Raw genomic sequence first — 22894 nt, forward strand, 5'->3', positions numbered from 1 at the left:
ATGCTGATTGTTACAGGTTCGATCAATAACTAAGGATTAACAGCAATAGTATTCACTCTTCACATGGGGTGCGTATACATCTGGCTACTCAACCCAGATGTGAATAATCAGTAATTTAGACTATATAAACCAAGTCCTTTACATTCCAATGGTAAAACCTTCTTCCTCACCAAAATATTCTACTGTACTATTCTCTTGTCTGACTTCCTTTCACAATTATTATTCCATAGTTTGAAATTGTGTAGGTTAGAAAGAAAATGCAAACGTACAGAAATAGGAAATTTCACAAATGGTAATTTTAGTCATATTTCAGATCCCCAAAAATCTAAGCAGATATTCTTTCCTTTATATACAACATAAATTTACATATATACAAAACCTAATAAAATTAAACTTTTATCTGAGATGTAACATTTTTTTTTAATAAGTACGTTGGAATATGCTACTTCTTATTTTCTGATCCACAAAATTTCGGGAATATTTTTAGATTAATATTTCTAACAATATTATACCAAATATAAATTTTACATTATTATAGTTCATGACTGAAGAATTAATTGCTATTTAAGAATAAATACATTGTTTATGAATCATATCCATAGGCTATAAATATCACCTTATTTTATTATTACTTGCTTTTACATCCGTGAGATACTTGTAGATATTGCATGCTGTAGCTATCTATATAAATGTTACTCTATAACTTTATCCAGATAATTCTCAGGGAGCTTCCTGTTCTTAATAAGCGCCGCGAACACTCTAGCAGACTCCTTGGGGGTTCTTGGTCGCTGGGGATCGTTGAAGTCGATATGATGCAACCCAAATCTTTGTCTGGAAACAATAATAAATATTAAAAAATAGGGACATACCAGCAGCCCTTAAAGTATCTCCTTGGTCTCACTTTAAGATAATTGGCACCAGACTGCGCTCATAGGATCTTTGTCACGAAATGGTGTTAGCTTGTGCTCAGTACATAGCCACAGATGTGTCCTGTGTTTGCGCGGGTCTCGATAGTGATAATTATCTTTTGGGTGTGATATTTAGGGGCACGAAGCTGTTAATTGTTGGGAAACGACACTTGAGTCTTTGACACAAATAAAGTGTTCATAAAGTGTGTAATGGTTCGGGATTATTCTTCGGTAATCAAAAAATATTGTGGTGATGAGCGTCATTTTAGAATATAAGCTTGAGCCAAACTTGAATACTGCATGGAATTCTATAAAGTTTAATTGAATTCTCACATATTCATATCGCAGGTTCTCAGGTGGTTCATTCCATTTATTATGAAAGATTATCCAGGAATTTGTTCAAGTTTACTACACTTGCTCATCCATTTAAAACTGCAAAATATTCCGAATGGTGCACTTAAGTCACAGGATTATCACTTTATGGTATTACTTGTAAAATCATTGTAGTATTATGGGCTTTTTGACATTTTGGTCGTTAGAGATTGTAATATGTATTCGGAACTTCCACTACTTCAACATCTGCAGTAATAGGTACAATTTATTTCTGAATATATTCAGAGTTCCTTAAAACTTAGAATGTAAGTAAATTTTTTTTTGTTTTCTTTAAACATGTTAAAGGAATACGAATATACGAAAATTCACCAAGTATATCATGTTACTCAACATGATATACAATATATATTTTTGTTCTTTTGCTGGTTCGTCGGCCAACCTGCAGGTAGAGAAATGGGAGTACAACCCACAGATCCCTGCACTGTAATGCATCAATAAATCTTGGACGTGTGGCACTATCATTCCTGCGTCGAGCTTACGGTATTCTCAGGATAGCGAAATATCAAGGGGGTAGTATAACTCCCCAATATGACACACTGACCCACGCTGCTGAGAAGGAAGGCACTTACGTGTATCCCTGTGCCCACTCGAAGTTGTCGATGATGCTCCATGCAGTGTGCCCCAGAACTGTGACGTTGTCCAAGTAAATGGCATCCAAGAGATGGGCCAAGTTGTTCTGAAACACACCACACCAATGTTTTCAAAACAAAAAATGAACTTAAATGTGAAAACTTATAATTTACCCTTACAGATCCTATCGTTGTCCTGTTAAAATGTTAATTACTGATAAACATGCAATGTTCCAATGTACTCACCACATAGTATTTGGCTCTCATGGTGTCATTGATCTCTCCCGTGTCGGCCCAACCGTTCTCTGTGATCAGTATGGGTGTGTTATTGTAGTTCTTGGACACCCAGGAGAGAAGACCCCTCATACCGAATGGCGTGTACTGCACAACAGAAAACAATTTCAACTCAAACAACCTGATTTTAAATATTGTTGTTTATTTTAGATAGTTTTTGTCTTTATTTTCTGTTCATTTGCTCCTGTCTAGTCGTTGATAGCCCATTGTGTCTGTATGTTTGACTAATTCCCTTCAATGGAATTTTCTGTACTATCAATGTTTTAAATTTTTGACATCGAATAATTTTGGCTTTTTTTCCTGTATGTTTGCGTACTTATTTTTCTTATCTTTATGGAGGTTTATCATGACGTACAGTGTAATCATCAATGGCATATGTCCAATCACACTACCCCATTGCAAGAACCATTCAAAGAACATATCATTTGATAAAAAAAACTACAAAATTCTCGTAAACGTTTAGATACACAGTAGATTTATTCTGTAAAAATATCAAAACACTAAGAAAATAAACTATTCACATAAAGGTACATTTTAAGGCTATACTCAGCCAGACCTGAGCAGCAAAATGATGAAAAGAGTCGAATGTCTATACAGTTGCAGGTGTGTGGGCCCTGATCCGCGGAGGAATGGTCGGCACTCACCGCCAGCCAGGTGGCGACGGACACTGTCCAGCCGGGGTCTTGTGACGACATCACGTCCATGTCGCTCCACCGGCTCGCCCTGTCCAGAGACGAGCCCACGTGACTGACCACCCACGAGGAGTAGTAGTTGAGGCCGAAGAAGTCCGCGGTGCCTGCCGGGAGACACAGCACCGGCGGGCGGTCGTCAAGAGTGTACTCATATTTAGTATTATAACAGCCAGGTGATTGTAAATAGAATCATCGGCGAATTCAAAGTAGGAAAATGGGCGAATGCCATCGACCATTATTGTTAATAAACAATCATCTCAATACTTGTTTGGCATGATTTTGGGAAAGCACTGAAAAATAATTCAGGGTGATGGCTGGAGACCAATTTTTCAGGTCATGAATTTTTTTTGCTTCACTTTATTTTGTAGTTTCTACATTATTTTTACAGCTTGTTTATTTTGGCTTTTAAACTACTTGTGCAGAACATGACTGAAGGCAGAGGGCATGGTCTCGTTTGTGTGCACTCCAAACGGTTCGTGTAATAAACGGTTATATTTCTCGCTTCTAGGTAGTTTTAAAACTATAAAGATCAATAACAAAAACTAGCAGTGGTTTGAGAATGCATTTACTAACCTTGATAATTCCTGTGAGTGAGAGAGCTCTGGAGCAGTCGTCAGGCTGAGTATTGGGGATGAGGTCAATGACCAGACACGATAGATTTCTCTGACCTTTTGACTTTTCAATTTATCGTTTTTCCTCATAAACCTGGGGTGCCCACAAGGGGGGGGGGGGGGTAACGACGCAGACTGCGTCATTAAAATTTCAGGGGGGGGGGGTTAAAAGACCAGAAAAATGTATATATTATTTACATAATTATAGCTTCTAATGTGAAAATACATTTCTGGTGCTTTGATAATTGAAAGGGATCATGTAAATCAAATTGGCAACCACGCACTTTCCTGAACAAAAGCAGTTTGGCCTCTGTCGGTTCAGGATGGAAATATTACCTGATATGACCAAAATTATTATTAGAAAATCAGTTTTAATTAATGCAAAATGTGATAAAATATAATACTAAAAAAGTAGAATATTATAAAATCATTGAGTAAATCATTGAGAAAATGGCATAACATTTTTTTTTGGGGGGGGGGGCCGCATCATTAGGTTGGGGGGGGGGGGGGTGAGTCATAGTGTTTGGGGGGTGGGGGGGGGTGGGCACCTCTGTCATAAACTACTAAAAAGTTTTCATAATGACACTCAATTACCCGTTTATGAGAGAAAATTTCCCACTTTCGAGAGAAGATCTACCTTTTCGTTCTCAAACATGTATGTGGCTTTAAAAGTCCACGAAGTGACTTGAATTTTTGCTCATTTTGTGGAAATATTTGCATTGTAGACAATTAAATCGCTTTGCAAACTTTTCAAGGCACCCACATTTTGGACGAAAAAAAGTAAATTTTGGCTCAAAACGAAAATTTTGTTATTTTGTATCATTTCAGTCGTTTCTGAGGAAAAAAAAGTAATTTTTAAAGGTCCAAATTGACATAAGTCCAAGATTGAATTTTTATAGACCCCCATCCCCAATGATAGTCTGAAGACTCCCACCAGGGATTTTATATTAACACTAGTTACTGTTAGATAGAGAAAATGAACTACTATTTGAAAAAAATAATAAGTGGCTACATAGATTTTAATGTCATATTTGCTCTTTACCCTACTTTAAATGTTATATTGTGTTGAGTTAGAAAAGGAAAAATACACTTTTGAACAATGGTGAATATACATGTACAAAACGATAATCAATACATCAGCCATCAGACATTTATGACATTTCCAATACCTAAGTACGAGTTCGAGAAATGTTTACACACAGAACGTTATGGTGTGGCTATATATTAGCTAGATATTACCTTCGCTCGCTCGGGTCTAAACCACCACTCGAAAACTTAACCTTCAAGGAGGATACCATTGAGTAGTTCGCCCTTAAACTTCCCAAATGGGATTACACCAATATGTAAATGTATTGGTATCTTCGTCTTCAAATGTGCCCTCAAATATGATCCAGGAAAGCTTCGACCCCATTGGTGGCTTTGCTCCCAAACTCTCACAAACTTCTATATTGTGAGGCTTCGCCCTCAAATATCTCTATTTGAGACTTCCTTTGAGAAGATAACTTCCTCAAAATCCTACTTTGGATTACAAATATATTATGTGCATTGATATTAAATTTAATTTTTAACTTACTTAATGCGCAGTTAGCGTCATTAAACTTGGCAAGCACATTGGAAAATACAAAAGCCATAATCATGCCAATTTTGAATATTGTAACGGCTCAATGAGTATGGAAAATCATAAACGATTTACAAATATATCTAAGGCTTTTTTGACGTATTTACGACAAAACATACAAAAAAATTGTCATTTGAAAATTATGAAGGCCTGCCAAATTGAAAGACTTTAGATTTCCATTAAGTGTGAAAAATATGAATTACGTATTTTAGTACATGTACTAATATTAGATTTTAAAGTGATTTTTTTACAAACTTGTAGGACTGCTTGCATCATCACATTTGGCAAGGCTTGTCAAATATGCTTGCATATACGCATATTTTAAAGGTTACAAACCTGATTTATTTTATGATTATAGTTGCAATATAAGTATGTAAAAATCATAAAATAGTGTGTGAAAATTTTATCATAATCCTGGTTTCTATTATTTACAAGGTATACTCGAAAGAGATACGATACAAAATCAATGTAACCAAAATTTTAATCATAGTCAAAGCCGATACACGATGTAATCAAAAATTTAGCAGCAATGGACCTCAGACTTTAAGGATGCGTCACAATTTTAAATGTTTACGGGTCATAAAAATTAAAATGCAAGTTTACTTTTGGATTTATTCCCTCGGTTACAGATAAATATCAATAATCTTGCAAAATATCAAGTTTCTAGATAAACCGGTAAGTGTGTTAAAATTTATATAATTCAATTAGTGATTGAGTGAGTCGCACATTGGGTTGTATATATTATGAGATTTATTCTTATTTAAGTAATCCTCTCTCATAGTCGATTGTACTTGACATCGTTTTTAATCTTTAATACGAAGCTTTTTTGGCAGTAACGTTAAAAAAATGAACCAATAGAGTCAAAACCTTTTAGATGTCATGCAAATAGCCACTGGTGCCAGCTGTGGCTTTATTGACACTAATTTATGCTCAAATATTTCTTCTGTTTTTCTCTTACTTTGACAAAAAATTCCTTGGGAAATGATTAATACTGATATTCACAACCCAAAATGAAAATATGTAAACGACTTAACGTGTTTCAAAAGAACGTAACATTTGAGCTTGCTTTCCACTGTATTATGATTGATGATTGAAAAACACAGAATATTTCAAAAATATTCGCTTATGTATTAAATACTAGCTGCAGTACCCGGCGTTGCCCGGGCTGAAAACAGGGTGAAGGGGACCTTTTTCGAAATCAGATGTAGTTAGTAATTGTATTCTTAATTTGAATGTCAAGTGTGCAAAATATTTTATATCACTTTCAGATCCCGACAGACGTTTTTCTGCCAGTGTATAGTTATTTACCTGTATATATCGAAAAATTGGTGGTCTGTATGTAATCTAGACTTTATAAAGCACTATAGAAAAAAGCTGAAAAATAAGATATTACTAATATTGAAAAGATTCCATTATCTAGCTAATGCTCGGCATGCATTGCAATGCCTCATTCAGTTTTGTTTTGTAATAATTTTAAAGTAGTTACACATATACAATTCATCCATCCATATCTATAAATCTATATTTATCTCTATTTACATCTATATATATGTATATTTCTATCTTTATTTATCTCTTTATATCTACATATATACATATATACATCCCACTATCTCTATCACTTCTATATATAAATCTCTATATAGCGCTATACATATATATCTTTATCTAACCCATTTCATTCTCTATACCTCGCTCTATCTCAACTTATCTCTCTGTCTCTCTAAATCTCACTCTGTATATATATCACTCTATCTCTGTCTCTCTGTTATGTTTAAATAAATTGTCTCATGCGTGCGCACTTAAACAACAAAAACAGACGTAGTGCCGCTATATAATATGAAATAAACAAATTTTTTTTAAACAATTCGTGCTCCAAATATTGCAAAATAGTTATACCGTCTCAGAAACCTTCACGGGCATCCGCATAACAACTCACCAAAATTTAATCTTAATCGGATAAATGATATAGGAACGCATACGGCACAAACAAACGAAAATTAAAGACATGACAAACGCATCAAACGAAGGTGCGTTTAAAATTCAAGGCAGCTCTATCTATTGACGAAGTTAAGAACCAAACTGTTATTTGCACCTTTATTTTGCTAGCCGCTGCGAGCTCCACTAAGCGCGCTGGTATCACCAAGGAGAAAAATATGAATTTGCAAGACCTTACTATGTGTATGATCGTGTGTAAGACATAGAGAAATGACACTCACTCACTATTTGTATGTCTATGACCTATGATTTTTTCTGTTATAAAATGAATTTTTTACTTTTTCACTCACTTAAGGATGAAATTTCATATTAATATGTAGCCTATGTGTTATTCTGATGTATAAGCTATATTATTGTAAAGTTTCATTTAAATACATTTAGTAGTTTTTACGTGAAAAAGTAACAAACATCCTTACTTACAAACTTTCGCGTTTATAATATTAGTAGGATACTTCCTCAATAAAACACTGCAAGATATATTCTTCATTTCACTTGACCGGTAAATAGAGCACAAAATACTAATTTATTGCCACTCTCGGTAAAAAATAAAACCGGGGGAAATACTTGCAAGTTTATATGTTTTACGTGGTGGAAGATTTGGCAGTGGAGTTTCTCTGTGCTCTCGTTCCCTTCCCTCGGCATCGTCACTGTTCAACCACATCGCTTCACTCCTCACCTGTCTCTAATGACCTCGAGTATAATAAGGCCTCAAATCACCGTGCATTATCCAATAATGAAGGTATTAATGATGGGCTACCTCGGATGTAGTTGACCCAGTACTCGCCGAACTCCGGCAGTCTGGATCTGAACAAGCCCTCTGCCTTGCTGTTGTTGGCGACTCTCTCCTTCATGACGGCGGGGTAGTCTCCCTCCTGGCTGTAGATCGGGTGCGCGAACCATCCCAGCTGCAATGACACACCTCACTGACACCTTGCATGCTACTATCTACATGCCAGCCCTCTGCCTTGCTGTTGTTGGTACTCTCTCCTTCATGACGGCGGGGTAGTCTCCCTCCTGGCTGTAGATCGGGTGCGCGAACCATCCCAGCTGCAATGACACACCTCACTGACACCTTGCATGTTACTATCTACATGCAAGCCCTCTGCCTTGCTGTTGTTGGTACTCTCTCCTTCATGACGGCGGGGTAGTCTCCCTCCTGGCTGTAGATCGGGTGCGCGAACCATCCCAGCTGCAATGACACACCTCACTGACACCTTGCATGTTACTATCTACATGCAAGCCCTCTGCCTTGCTGTTGTTGGTACTCTCTCCTTCATGACGGCGGGGTAGTCTCCCTCCTGGCTGTAGATCGGGTGCGCGAACCATCCCAGCTGCAATGACACACCTCACTGACACCTTGCATGTTACTATCTACATGCAAGCCCTCTGCCTTGCTGTTGTTGGTACTCTCTCCTTCATGACGGCGGGGTAGTCTCCCTCCTGGCTGTAGATCGGGTGCGCGAACCATCCCAGCTGCAATGACACACCTCACTGACACCTTGCATGTTACTATCTACATGCAAGCCCTCTGCCTTGCTGTTGTTGGTACTCTCTCCTTCATGACGGCGGGGTAGTCTCCCTCCTGGCTGTAGATCGGGTGCGCGAACCATCCCAGCTGCAATGACACACCTCACTGACACCTTGCATGTTACTATCTACATGCAAGCCCTCTGCCTTGCTGTTGTTGGTACTCTCTCCTTCATGACGGCGGGGTAGTCTCCCTCCTGGCTGTAGATCGGGTGCGCGAACCATCCCAGCTGCAATGACACACCTCACTGATACCTTGCATGTTACTATCTACATGCAAGCCCTCTGCCTTGCTGTTGTTGGTACTCTCTCCTTCATGACGGCGGGGTAGTCTCCCTCCTGGCTGTAGATCGGGTGCGCGAACCATCCCAGCTGCAATGACACACCTCACTGACACCTTGCATGTTACTATCTACATGCAAGCCCTCTGCCTTGCTGTTGTTGGTACTCTCTCCTTCATGACGGCGGGGTAGTCTCCCTCCTGGCTGTAGATCGGGTGTGCGAACCATCCCAGCTGCAATGACAACCTTACTGACACCTTGCATGTTACTATCTACATGCAAGCCCTCTGCCTTGCTGTTGTTGGTACTCTCTCCTTCATGACGGCGGGGTAGTCTCCCTCCTGGCTGTAGATCGGGTGTGCGAACCATCCCAGCTGCAATGACACACCTCACTGACACCTTGCATGTTACTATCTACATGCAAGCCGTCTGCCTTGCTGTTGTTGGTTCTCTCCCTCATGACGGCGGGGTAGTCTCCCTCCTGGCTGTAGATCGGGTGCGCGAAACATCCCAGCTGCTATGACACACCTCACTGACACCTTGCATGTTACTATCTACATGCAAGCCCTCTGCCTTGCTGTTGTTGGTACTCTCTCCTTCATGACGGCGGGGTAGTCTCCCTCCTGGCTGTAGATCGGGTGCGCGAACCATCCCAGCTGCAATGACACACCTCACTGACACCTTGCATGTTACTATCTACATGCAAGCCCTCTGCCTTGCTGTTGTTGGTACTCTCTCCTTCATGACGGCGGGGTAGTCTCCCTCCTGGCTGTAGATCGGGTGTGCGAACCATCCCAGCTGCAATGACAACCTTACTGACACCTTGCATGTTACTATCTACATGCAAGCCCTCTGCCTTGCTGTTGTTGGCAAATCTCTCCTTCATGACGGCGGGGTAGTCTCCCTCCTGGCTGTAGATCGGGTGCGCGAACCATCCCAGCTGCAATGACACACCTTACTGACACCTTGCATGTTACTATCTACTTGCAAGCCCTCTGCCTTGCTGTTGTTGGCGACTCTCTCCTTCATGACGGCGGGGTATTCTCCCTCCTGGCTGTAGATCGGGTGCGCGAACCATCCCAGCTGCAATGACAACCTTACTGACACCTTGCATGTTACTATCTACATGCAAGCCCTCTGCCTTGCTGTTGTTGGTACTCTCTCCTTCATGACGGCGGGGTAGTCTCCCTCCTGGCTGTAGATCGGGTGCGCGAACCATCCCAGCTGCAATGACACACCTTACTGACACCTTGCATGTTACTATCTACATGCAAGCCCTCTGCCTTGCTGTTTTTGGTACTCTCTCCTTCATGACGGCGGGGTAGTCTCCCTCCTGGCTGTAGATCGGGTGCGCGAACCATCCCAGCTGCAATGACACACCTTACTGACACCTTGCATGTTACTATCTACATGCAAGCCCTCTGCCTTGCTGTTGTTGGTACTCTCTCCTTCATGACGGCGGGGTAGTCTCCCTCCTGGCTGTAGATCGGGTGCGCGAACCATCCCAGCTGCAATGACACACCTCACTGACACCTTGCATGTTACTATCTACATGCAAGCCCTCTGCCTTGCTGTTGTTGGTACTCTCTCCTTCATGACGGCGGGGTAGTCTCCCTCCTGGCTGTAGATCGGGTGCGCGAACCATCCCAGCTGCAATGACACACCTCACTGACACCTTGCATGTTACTATCTACATGCAAGCCCTCTGCCTTGCTGTTGTTGGTACTCTCTCCTTCATGACGGCGGGGTAGTCTCCCTCCTGGTTGTAGATCGGGTGTGCGAACCATCCCAGCTGCAATGACAACCTTACTGACACCTTGCATGTTACTATCTACATGCAAGCCCTCTGCCTTGCTGTTGTTGGTACTCTCTCCTTCATGACGGCGGGGTAGTCTCCCTCCTGGCTGTAGATCGGGTGCGCGAACCATCCCAGCTGCAATGACACACCTCACTGACACCTTGCATGTTACTATCTACATGAGAGCCCTCTGCCTTGCTGTTGTTGTTACTCTCTCCTTCATGACGGCGGGGTAGTCTCCCTCCTGGCTGTAGAACGGGTGCGCGAACCATCCCAGCTGCAATGACACACCTTACTGACACCTTGCATGTTACTATCTACATGCAAGCCCTCTGCCTTGCTGTTGTTGGTACTCTCTCCTTCATGACGGCGGGGTTGTCTCCCTCCTGGCTGTAGATCGGGTGCGCGAACCATCCCAGCTGCAATGACACACCTCACTGACACCTTGCATGTTACTTTCTACATGCAAGCCCTCTGCCTTGCTGTTGTTGGTACTCTCTCCTTCATGACGGCGGGGTAGTCTCCCTCCTGGCTGTAGATCGGGTGTGCGAACCATCCCAGCTGCAATGACAACCTTACTGACACCTTGCATGTTACTATCTACATGCAAGCCCTCTGCCTTGCTGTTGTTGGTACTCTCTCCTTCATGACGGCGGGGTAGTCTCCCTCCTGGCTGTAGATCGGGTGCGCGAACCATCCCAGCTGCAATGACACACCTCACTGACACCTTGCATGTTACTATCTACATGCAAGCCCTCTGCCTTGCTGTTGTTGGTACTCTCTCCTTCATGACGGCGGGGTAGTCTCCCTCCTGGCTGTAGAACGGGTGCGCGAACCATCCCAGCTGCAATGACACACCTTACTGACACCTTGCATGTTACTATCTACATGCAAGCCCTCTGCCTTGCTGTTGTTGGTACTCTCTCCTTCATGACGGCGGTGTAGTCTCCCTCCTGGCTGTAGATCGGGTGCGCGAACCATCCCAGCTGCAATGACACACCTCATTGACACCTTGCATGTTACTATCTACATGCAAGCCCTCTGCCTTGCTGTTGTTGGTACTCTCTCCTTCATGACGGCGGGGTAGTCTCCTTCCTGGCTGTAGATCGGATGTGCGAACCATCCCAGCTGCAATGACACACCTCACTGACACCTTGCATGTTACTATCTACATGCAAGCCCTCTGCCTTGCTGTTGTTGGTACTCTCTCCTTCATGACGGCGGGGTAGTCTCCCTCCTGGCTGTAGATCGGGTGCGCGAACCATCCCAGCTGCAATGACACACCTCACTGACACCTTGCATGTTACTATCTACATGCAAGCCCTCTGCCTTTCTGTTGTTGGTACTCTCTCCTTCATGACGGCAGGGTAGTCTCCCTCCTGGCTGTAGATCGGGTGCGCGAACCATCCCAGCTGCAATGACACACCTCAATGACACCTTGCATGTTATTATCTACATGCAAGCCCTCTGTCTTGCTGTTGTTGGTACTCTCTCCTTCATGACGGCGGGGTAGTCTCCCTCCTGGCTGTAGATCGGGTGCGCGAACCATCCCAGCTGCAATGACACACCTCACTGACACCTTGCATGTTACTATCTACATGCAAGCCCTCTGCCTTGCTGTTGTTGGTACTCTCTCCTTCATGACGGCGGGGTAGTCTCCCTCCTGGCTGTAGATCGGGTGTGCGAACCATCCCAGCTGCAATGACACACCTCACTGACACCTTGCATGTTACTATCTACATGCAAGCCCTCTGCCTTGCTGTTGTTGGTACTCTCTCCTTTATGACGGCGGGGTAGTCTCCCTCCTGGCTGTAGATCGGGTGCGCGAACCATTCCAGCTGCAATGACACACCTCACTGACACCTTGCATGTTACTATCTACATGCAAGCCCTCTGCTTTGCTGTTGTTGGTACTCTCTCCTTCATGACGGCGGGGTAGTCTCCCTCCTGGCTGTAGAACGGGTGCGCGAACCATCCCAGCTGCAATGACACACCTTACTGACACCTTGCATGTTACTATCTACATGCAAGCCCTCTGCCTTGCTGTTGTTGGTACTCTCTCCTTCATGACGGCGGGGTAGTCTCCCTCCTGGCTGTAGATCGGGTGCGCGAACCATCCCAGCTGCAATGACACACCTCACTGACACCTTGCATGTTACTATCTACATGCAAGCCCTCTGCCTTGCTGTTGTTGGTACTCTCTCCTTCATGACGGCGGGGTAGTCTCCCTCCTGGCTGTAGATCGGGTGTGCGAACCATCCCAGCTGCAATGATACACCTCACTGACACCTTGCATGTTACTATCTACATGCAAGCCCTCTGCCTTGCTGTTGTTGGTACTCTCTCCTTCATGACGGCGGGGTAGTCTCCCTCCTGGCTGTAGATCGGGTGCGCGAACCATCCCAGCTGCAATGACACACCTCACTGACACCTTGCATGTTACTATCTACATGCAAGCCCTCTGCCTTGCTGTTGTTGGTACTCTCTCCTTCATGACGGCGGGGTAGTCTCCCTCCTGGCTGTAGATCGGGTGCGCGAACCATCCCAGCTGCAATGACACACCTCACTGACAACTTGCATGTTACTATCTACATGCAAGCCCTCTGCCTTGCTGTTGTTGGTACTCTCTCCTTCATAACGGCGGGGTAGTCTCCCTCCTGGCTGTAGATCGGGTGTGCGAACCATCCCAGCTGCAATGACACACCTCACTGACACCTTGCATGTTACTTTCTACATGCAAGCCCTCTGCCTTGCTGTTGTTGGTACTCTCTCCTTCATGACGGCGGGGTAGTCTCCCTCCTGGCTGTAGATCGGGTGCGCGAACCATCCCAGCTGCAATGACACACCACACTGACACCTTGCATGTTACTATCTACATGCAAGCCCTCTGCCTTTCTGTTGTTGGTACTCTCTCCTTCATGACGGCGGGGTAGTCTCCCTCCTGGCTGTAGATCGGGTGCGCGAACCATCCCAGCTGCAATGACACACCTCACTGACACCTTGCATGTTACTATCTACATGCAAGCCCTCTGTCTTGCTGTTGTTGGTACTCTCTCCTTCATGACGGCAGGGTAGTTTCCCTCCTGGCTGTAGAACGGGTGCGCGAACCATCCCAGCTGCAATGACACACCTTACTGACACCTTGCATGTTACTATCTACATGCAAGCCCTCTGCCTTGCTGTTGTTGGTACTCTCTCCTTCATGACGGCGGGGTAGTCTCCCTCCTGGCTGTAGAACGGGTGCGCGAACCATCCCAGCTGCAATGACACACCTCACTGACACCTTGCATGTTACTATCTACACGCAAGCCCTCTGCCTTGCTGTTGTTGGTACTCTCTCCTTCATGACGGCGGGGTAGTCTCTCTCCTGGCTGTAGAACGGGTGCGCGAACCATCCCAGCTGCAATGACACACCTCACTGACACCTTGCATGTTACTATCTACATGCAAGCCTTCTGCCTTGCTGTTGTTGGTACTCTCTCCAACATGACGGCGGGGTAGTCTCCCTCCTGGCTGTAGAACGGGTGCGCGAACCATCCCAGCTGCAATGACACACCTCACTGACACCTTGCATGTTACTATCTACATGCAAGCCCTCTGCCTTGCTGTTGTTGGTACTCTCTCCTTCATGACGGCGGGGTAGTCTCCCTCCGGGCTGTAGAACGGGTGCGCGAACCATCCCAGCTGCAATGACACACCTCACTGACACCTTGCATGTTACTATCTACATGCAAGCCCTCTGCCTTGCTGTTGTTGGTACTCTCTCCTTCATGACGGCGGGGTAGTCTCCCTCCTGGCTGTAGAACGGGTGCGCGAACCATCCCAGCTGCAATGACACACCTCACTGACACCTTGCATGTTACTATCTACATGCAAGCCCTCTGTCTTGCTGTTGTTGGTGGGGTAGTCTCCCTCCTGGCTGTAGATTGGGTGCGCGAACCATCCCAGCTGCAATGACACACCTCACTGACACCTTGCATGTTACTATCTACATGCAAGCCCTCTGCCTTGCTGTTGTTGGTACTCTCTCCTTCATGACGGCGGGGTAGTCTCCCTCCTGGCTGTAGATCGGGTGCGCGAACCATCCCAGCTGCAATGACAACCTTACTGACACCTTGCATGTTACTATCTACATGAGAGCCCTCTGCCTTGCTGTTGTTGGTACTCTCTCCTTCATGACGGCGGGGTAGTCTCCCTCCTGGCTGTAGATCGGGTGCGCGAACCATCCCAGCTGCAATGACAACCTTACTGACACCTTGCATGTTACTATCTACGACACCACGTTGACATACTAGACCTTTCCTAAGTAAAAGTATGAACAATGTTGAACACAGTTGCTATAAAATACTCTTAAACTGTAATATAAATGTATTATTTGGTAAGTTTATAGTATATTTCATTTCTCCGTGAGAATTTTCATAATCTTTCCCATTATTTATTTAATTGATAAGTAAAGCCTAATAGAGGATGGAATGTACAGTAATGTTTATGTATTAAATTACTTATAAAATATTTATCAAAACATAATACACTTAGTAATAAAATCTTGTTGATTTAATATCGTTGGCTTAAATTTGAATATTTTCTCTTGTACTTTAAGGTTAATATTTTAAGCACACTTAGGTATTTGAATTTAAACTATACTGAAAGGTATAATTTATATTAATTGTAAATTTGTCTCAAAATATTAATTTGTTTTTGGTATGTCTAATACCAACACCTAAGTAAATTATTTTTTTTCTGAATAAAATAGCTTAATACAGACACATATTAGTTAAATATTTTATTTCTTTGCAAATGTTTCCATTAATCTGACTTGATGTAAGTTTTTGGACATACGCCATTGCTTAGCATATGTATGTCTGTAGAAGAAAACTACAAAAAAACACAAATGACAAAAAAAACAAACAAATAAAGCAAAAAATTGCTGTTGTCAGGATTTAACGCCACACAATACTCCACAACAGGAATATGGTCACAAACAAAGAAAAACAAAGAAGAACGGACTAACAGAACGAAAAAACCTCCACAAATGATGACAGCACAAAAATACCGAACCCAAAAAATTCAGCACAATAGTTGAAACGAGACAAAAACTCAGCAAAACGAAAAGACAAAAAAAAACACAATAGTTTTCCAAAAACAAAAAACAAAAGAGAAACGAAAAAAAAACCCCACAAATGATGACAGCACAAAAATATTGAACCCAAAAAAATTCAGCACAACAGTCAAAACGAGACAAAAAACACGACCAAACGAAAAGACTAAACAAACACAACAGTTTTGTAAAACAGAAACAAGCGACTTTTCGGGAACTGCTATCTGCTCCCGTCCTCAGGCAGAGACGCACATGGTACGGAAACACAGGTGCCTGACTGTTATATAAATAATAAAATAATTGAATTTAATAGTTTGTATGACATGAAAATATTTTCGTATTTTATAAAAATAAATATGTTATTTATGTATTAACTATTTAACGCATAAAAAGAAAACATTAATTATTATCAACGTATCACATTCAAGAAATAGTAAAGTAGTTAAATTAAAAGGGTTAGATGTTGGATGATCGAATAATTGCATGTAGTTTATTTATATTGCATAAAATAACGAAAAGACTATAAAATTATCACCTAGAAATTAGTATATTAAACATCTTACAGAATGTTGCATGAAGGTTTCTGTTGCTTCTATGTCCGCATTGGAGTTAGTTTTTGGCGTGCCGTATCCAGCACTGAGGGCTATGCTAATATTTCCTGTAAACATATGCAGAAATATTGTTTAATACAATTAATTGTTAATTTAAAATACTTTTGGTTACCTATACAATAATTTAATATTTGAATTAGAATTCACCGTTAACCACCATAATTTGTTCTACATTACACATTTCTAGTTGTTTCCCAAGAAGACTTTAGGCCGGATTGATTGCACAACAATTTGAAAACGATATACGGTTTTTGACAGGCTGGATCAGCCAAATGTCCAGTTTACTGAGCAGAACAGGATATAAATATAAATAAATGAGATAATGAGAATAAGAACAGAATAAATATTAATAAACAATTTTAAAAACATTGAAAAAATGCACAAAACGTAGTATCCACTACAGTCTGCAAAAAAGGAATTATTTACGAAGTTTCACTTTTGTATAGACCTAGGAACAAAAAATCGGAACCTCAGTAATAAAAGGTTATTATAAAAAATATCTGACATAAAATATATATTTATATTATTTAACGAACTACGCAACCTATCTTTCTGTTATACTGACTAAAATATTAGTTATAAGATGCTTCTTAAACAAGCTAAGTTATGTTTTATAATAGGTATTTGTTTTCTTTTGTCAACTCCACATCTTCTATACTAAAGCCTACAGTCGCACGGACCATGAATCCAGCCGAAGAAGATAACTAACCACGGAGTCACAAAATAATACAAGTAAACTGCTTTTTATGTTCACACAAAAACACATACTGTTTGTGCCTGATGATGGGAACAGATTCCAGTTCCCGAAAAGTCGGAACGGTTTCGTCGTAAGAAACGTGCTGTGTTCGTCGGTGTTGTAGTCATTGCGTTGTTCATTATATGTATATCTTCATAGTTGTGTTCGTACTTTTGGTGCGTTGCGAAGGTTTTTTTGTCTGCCTACATTCACTGTTATTGTTGCTATTATCTCGTTGATGTTAGGCCACTGTGTTCGTCTGATCTGTTATTATTTTTTTTCATGACTAAATTCCATCCACGGAATTCTAGTGCTTCCTGATATTTAAGTTCGACTGTGTTCGTCAGTAAGGTCGTCGTTGTGCTGTCCATAATACCTGTTTAGGTTTATAGTTGGGTTTATCTGTTTGACGTCAGCTGATTAAATCTTGTTCTCTGTATGTGTGTGGTTTTTTTTATTTTTTTTGTTTCTTTGTTTGCATTCTTGAATCTTTTACTTGATAAACAGTGCAAAACTGCAATGACGTATGTCCAAAAAAATGGAATAAATCAAACTCCCCCATTACATTAATCATTTAAAGAACGTACACAAGAAACGATTTCTGTACTTTTACAAAAGATTCCTTTGGAAGCCAGTTGCGAGGAAATAGTTTGTAATACTACAAGAAAGATATTGAAACTTTGTACACACTTGGCTATGGTTATTTTTTCATATTTGGAATAGGTTTTTCGAAATGATAGTTAATATTTTTTACAAAAATTGGCGCATGATTTTATATTTTAAAAGACGTAATTTAAACATATTTTTTAAACCGTGGAAATGATAACAGAATATTCAACAATTTAACTTTACTTTGTTGTGCCATGCTTATTTTTGTGCGCAGTTTATGCTGGAAAGCTATTCAGGGAACTGTTTACAAAGAGCTTTAACTACTGGAGCTGCTGGGACAACACAAAGCATGAATGTCCGGGTAAGAATCCGAAGCCAGTAATACTGCGACGACAATTTTGTACTGATGCAGTTGTTTTCAAGTAAACGTACAAAAACAGAAATATCTGTAATTTTATATGGATATTTCTATACAATTTACAAAATAATTACAGAGGGTGGTATGAAGTTGAAGAGCACGAGGTTGCTATTAGTCATGTTGGCACGCAGAGACACCAGCAACTGCAACCACTGAACACAGTGTATGCCAGAGGACAGACCGAGTACTGCACGCACCCTTCTGCTCGCTCCTGAACTCTCGGTCGTATAGGCGGTAGGCCCTGGCGTGGGCCTTGAGGATGCTGTGTGCCACCAGGTAGTCGCCCACTCCTGGGGCATCCACCGCCGGAGGGACACAGCCGTGGCTGGTGTAGCCGTCTACGAAGGTTCCTGGCTCGTTGAACGTCAGCCACCACTTCACCTGTGTCAGCGTACACAGCATGTCACAGCTAGAGAATACTCATTTATTTTACAGAGCACATTGGACTTCACGAAACATGACGATGGTTGAAATGCTGCAAAAATAATGTTGTCGAAAATGTTGAGCTCTTAAACTCTATTTTGGTAAAATAAATTTCTTTGGTACAAGGAAAGTTAGGCAAAAAAATTTTAAGATTCAAAATTTCAATATGGTTTCTTCAAATTATCTGAATTCATTATCTTTATTGCGATGCAAACACACATTATTATTTTTTTATTTTTAATAATGACAAATTATTGACTTAGTGAATTTGACCAATATTTAAATGATACGCAACTCATTTTACTTTGACCATTTTCATAATTACCGTGATAATGAGAAATAATCACATGACAGTATAACGTTTACATTTTACATAAACATGATGAATTAATTTGAATAATTTGAAACATGCACTTACTACATACACTATTAACATGGTCCTTACCCTGTCACCGAAGTTGGTGTAGAGAACACGAGCGTAATCTTCAAAGTAGTCGCCAAAAGCGGAACCGACAAGTCCTCCAAGGTCTTGCAAGTGTTGTGGTAAGTCCCAGTGGTACATCGTGACCTGACGCAAGTTTACATTTTGCGTTATAAACTGTGCAATTCATGGAATTGTTGATTGTGAGAACAACATTTTGTTTACTATTTTCCCATATTTAAGCTACATTAAGTTTCATTGAGTGAATGTGAAATATTGAAAAAATTAGTTTATAATTCCATTAGTGTTTTTGAGTGCTGACAGTAAAGCAGTCTAAAAACGAACAATTAGTTTTATTTGGAACACACCCAGAAATCTTATTTCATCTACTTAGCCCACAACTAACTATTAATTTTTTGAAATAGTTATTTTAGATACATACTTGGTTTTTGAACTTTATAGCTTTAGGAAAACCAATAATTAAAATTCATTTTAAATTTTACTACAAATTTCAGCCTATTTACGTATTTTAATTCATCTGTATAGTGAAATTAACAGATCATAATGGCTTATTTATGCTATTTAAGTGTTTGTTATGAAAATATTTTGCAACATGTCTAATGGTCATGACAAGTTGTATAATTCCATAAACGGTTCGTTAAAGCACATCGGAAATAAAATAAATCACAAATGAGAGGCAACATATCCAAGCCTAACGTTTTTTTTAGTGTAATACTACCCGGTGTAAGGAATTTAAACTAAACAATAACTTTTAAGTGGGAAACTCATTACTAGGTTAATGTATTAGTTATAAAATACTGTGAATTGTAAAATTTAAAAATTAAAATAAAGATGTTTTTTTCAACAAAGAATCTATAAATTATTATATCCTACGAAATAGTATTAATAGGAGTACATAAATCTTTAATTTGAAATTTCAAAGAAGTTAGTGATCTGTGGCAAAGCCACCTCCTATTGGAAAGTTTCATATTGACTATGATCTCTAAATGAAATATTTTATTTATTTTGTTGTTTTATTTTAACAACGCCACTCACCACAGGTTGGATGTTGTTCGCCAGTAGTTCGTTGATGAGGTTGTTGTAGTAGTCGATACCATCTTTGTTGATAACAGACACGTCTCCTTTGGGCAGGATTCTGGCCCAAGAGATGGAGAACCGATAGAAGTTGAACTGCGAAGAAGGAAAGTAAGAAAACATTTTTTGGACACTAGGTATGTCGATACTTGTCTGTTAATCATTTTAAATTAAAAAATAAATTTTTAGATGCTGCTATAGAGAAAACATATTTATTTGAGTTGAGTTGATACTTTAAAATAGAAAATAAATAAAATATACAAATTTTTCAAGTAATATGCGACAAAACATTTTTTTTAAAATTAGTATCGTTATTTCTTATGATATATCTAGCCCGTGTGTAGTCAGTTTTTTTACCACAAGATACTCCTTACACTTTTGGTTACTAAGGTATTCACTCATTGAAATTAAATTCTTTTTTGACAAATTTCTAATGTTATCTCAACAGAAAACAGTTAGATGAATTTTAACATTTTATTTTGGTTTCAAGTAGTTTTCAACTTCAAAACACCAGAGAAAAACAAATAAAAATATAAATAAATACGTCTACAGAGCCATTAATATGTATGTTTTGTTTAGAGTAATAAATTAACTTGTAATGTCATAATTAGTATCATAGTATAAATTAACATATCTCTATTTTTTTATAAATTACTAGTCGTAGGGTTCTTGGGTTATTGTTTTCGGAATTTAGCTTATAAGAAGTATAGTATAGTCGCTTTAAATTATTTGAAGGGAATATCCAAATTTCCTCAGTTTTTAATGCATTTTGAGACTCTGAATAAGACACTCAAATAACAGAGCAATATGCTTAAATGTGGATTTAAATGTGGCTAAATAAATATATTAAAATATGAAGGAGATTAAATTATATTTTTATACTTGGGTTAGAAGCTGAATTCACTCCATTGGTACGTTTTAAGCTTTCAATTTATGAACAATATTCAGACACATTAAATCACCAAGAAATAAAAAAAATTAGATTTTCAAGGCATTGCAAGATTTATGCGATGCTTGTGGCAGTTAGTACTGACATTCACTGGTATCTTAGCTTATCCAGCTTAAGATGAGAACGAATATATTATAAACTTATTTTAAACATTTCTAATATTATTGGTGCAAGACCAGAATATAGAATATATTTTTTTTTGTTTTCTTTATAACGAAGGTTACTTTGACTTCCATCCATTTTATGGTTCCTTTAATCCTTGTTCTTACATAATTTATTGATTTGATATGGGAATTTATTTGATCCTTAGACCATGCTAAACACTTCGCAGGCACTCTTGGGCATACGTCAGTCGCGATCCATAATTATTAGTGATTGCAGCACATAAACAACCTTGATTTACTGTAGGCTCTCACCCCCACATCCTTCAGCAGTTTGACGTCTTCCTTGTACTTGTGGTAGGAGTCGGCCGCTACGTCTCCTGAAGTGCGGTCAGCAATGCAGTTAGGCCTGGTGTGAACCATCCTGTCCCAGATATGTTCTCCTTTGCCTGCAATACACTGAGTCAGGTTGACACGTGGTTTTCAAATACTAGCGCATCGTAAAATACTTATTTGAGGTACACAACTTTAATATTCAACTTTCTCAACATTTTCTGTGTATGAACAACAAACAACGCCTCTATGATTAATTATTTCTGTTTTGAATCATGTTCGAAATACTTGTCAACATTTATTTATTATGAGTTCTCTCCCCATGCCTCCAAGCACTGTGCGTGAGGGAGTTATTAACAATTGGATTAATATTATTCTATTCTTAGCTTAAATACTTTATACGAACAGGAGTTTTAAAACAATTTTTAAGAAATAAATTGACTTGTTTAGTGTTTTTAAGGCATAATTTGTGCTTGTAGGCTGTTAAGGACGATATACACAAGTACAAGTTAGTTTTAGAACTAACTATAACCTTATTGGTACTTGAATACTGACCGGTTCATTAATTTTTAAATCAGTTAGATACAAAATCTTACTTCTTTAATACAAACAGTTTATATTGATACATTATTTAAACTGTTTCATCGGCAATTTATTTACTGAGGTGCACAGAATGAGTTTCTGTTTACATACAAATTTAATTTTAATTATATTAGTCGTATGTAATTAAAAGTGAAATGACTAAATTCTAAACTAGCCACTAGTTAGGCTTCCACACCTCACGGTATTGTAGCATTAGCCACAGAGGAAGAGGCTGGAGGCACTGACCGCTGGTGTTCCAGGCGCCCTCCACCTGGTAGGCCGCGGTGGCCGCCCCGAACAGGAAGCCCTCAGGGAAGGTGGTGTTTCTGGCCGCTTGGCTGCGGCCGAAGGCCAACAGCAGCAGTAGCAGCTGAGGCGCGCGCATCTTGGGCGATCAGTGGTACCTGGACGCAGGGCGCCCGCGCTTATAGCCGAGCCTCAAGTGGTCGCGCTCCGCAGCCTTATCGTGTGAGCGATGGATGGCCTGTTGAACCTTGGAGGCAGCGATAGCTGCGACCTGTTGACTGATACTTCTACACATGTCACAAGAGGTGGAAACATTTGTTACGAAGGTGGCAACCTTTCGCCACATCTTACACCAAGAAGCAATCAATACTTGTAAGAGTCGTTTAAAACGAATACATCTTTATAATAACACGATAGATAAATATGATTTATATTGTGCCATTTATTTTGGTAAAATGAGATAGCGATGTCTGCGTCCCTTTGACGGGCATGGTATTAATTGTAAAACCAAAAATATTAATTGTTTGTTATATATATTACAAATATTGCACACACTTATATTTATTTACCTTCCAAAATTGTA

The 22894-nt window shown here is 40.3% G+C and overlaps 1 protein-coding gene across 2 annotated transcripts; it reads right to left on the minus strand.

Moving 5' to 3' along the window:
• Positions 1-604: 604 nt before the first annotated feature.
• LOC134532450 (myrosinase 1-like) lies at positions 605-22510 on the minus strand. 2 transcript variants are annotated; one of them, XM_063368855.1, is made up of 11 exons: positions 22312-22510; positions 21466-21599; positions 20062-20196; positions 19030-19152; positions 18359-18542; positions 16351-16445; positions 7841-7988; positions 2809-2960; positions 2117-2251; positions 1871-1977; positions 605-831 (listed from the first exon to the last, which is right to left on the minus strand). In XM_063368855.1, the coding sequence occupies exons 1-11, from the start codon at positions 22448-22450 to the stop codon at positions 693-695; spliced, it is 1491 nt and encodes a 496-aa protein (XP_063224925.1). In that variant the 5' UTR covers positions 22451-22510; the 3' UTR covers positions 605-692. The 2 variants fall into 2 exon arrangements, with proteins under 2 accessions (XP_063224925.1, XP_063224923.1); XM_063368853.1 differs by having other exon boundaries at positions 21466-21609; positions 22262-22509.
• Positions 22511-22894: the final 384 nt, after the last annotated feature.

The sequence above is a fragment of the Bacillus rossius genome, chromosome 6 (assembly GCF_032445375.1).
Source record: "Bacillus rossius redtenbacheri isolate Brsri chromosome 6, Brsri_v3, whole genome shotgun sequence".
Lineage (NCBI taxonomy): Eukaryota > Metazoa > Arthropoda > Insecta > Phasmatodea > Bacillidae > Bacillus > Bacillus rossius.

Bases quoted from the DNA above. Each gene is read 5' to 3' on its own strand.
- LOC134532450 (XM_063368853.1), bottom strand. From the start codon at position 22,450: ATGCGCGCGCCTCAGCTGCTACTGCTGCTGTTGGCCTTCGGCCGCAGC. The intron at 1,978-2,116 runs GTGAGTACATTG...GGTGTGTTTCAG, and splicing joins TGAGAGCCAAATACTATGTG to AACAACTTGGCCCATCTCTT. The intron at 832-1,870 runs GTAAGTGCCTTC...TATTGTTTCCAG, and splicing joins GAGTGGGCACAGGGATACAC to ACAAAGATTTGGGTTGCATC.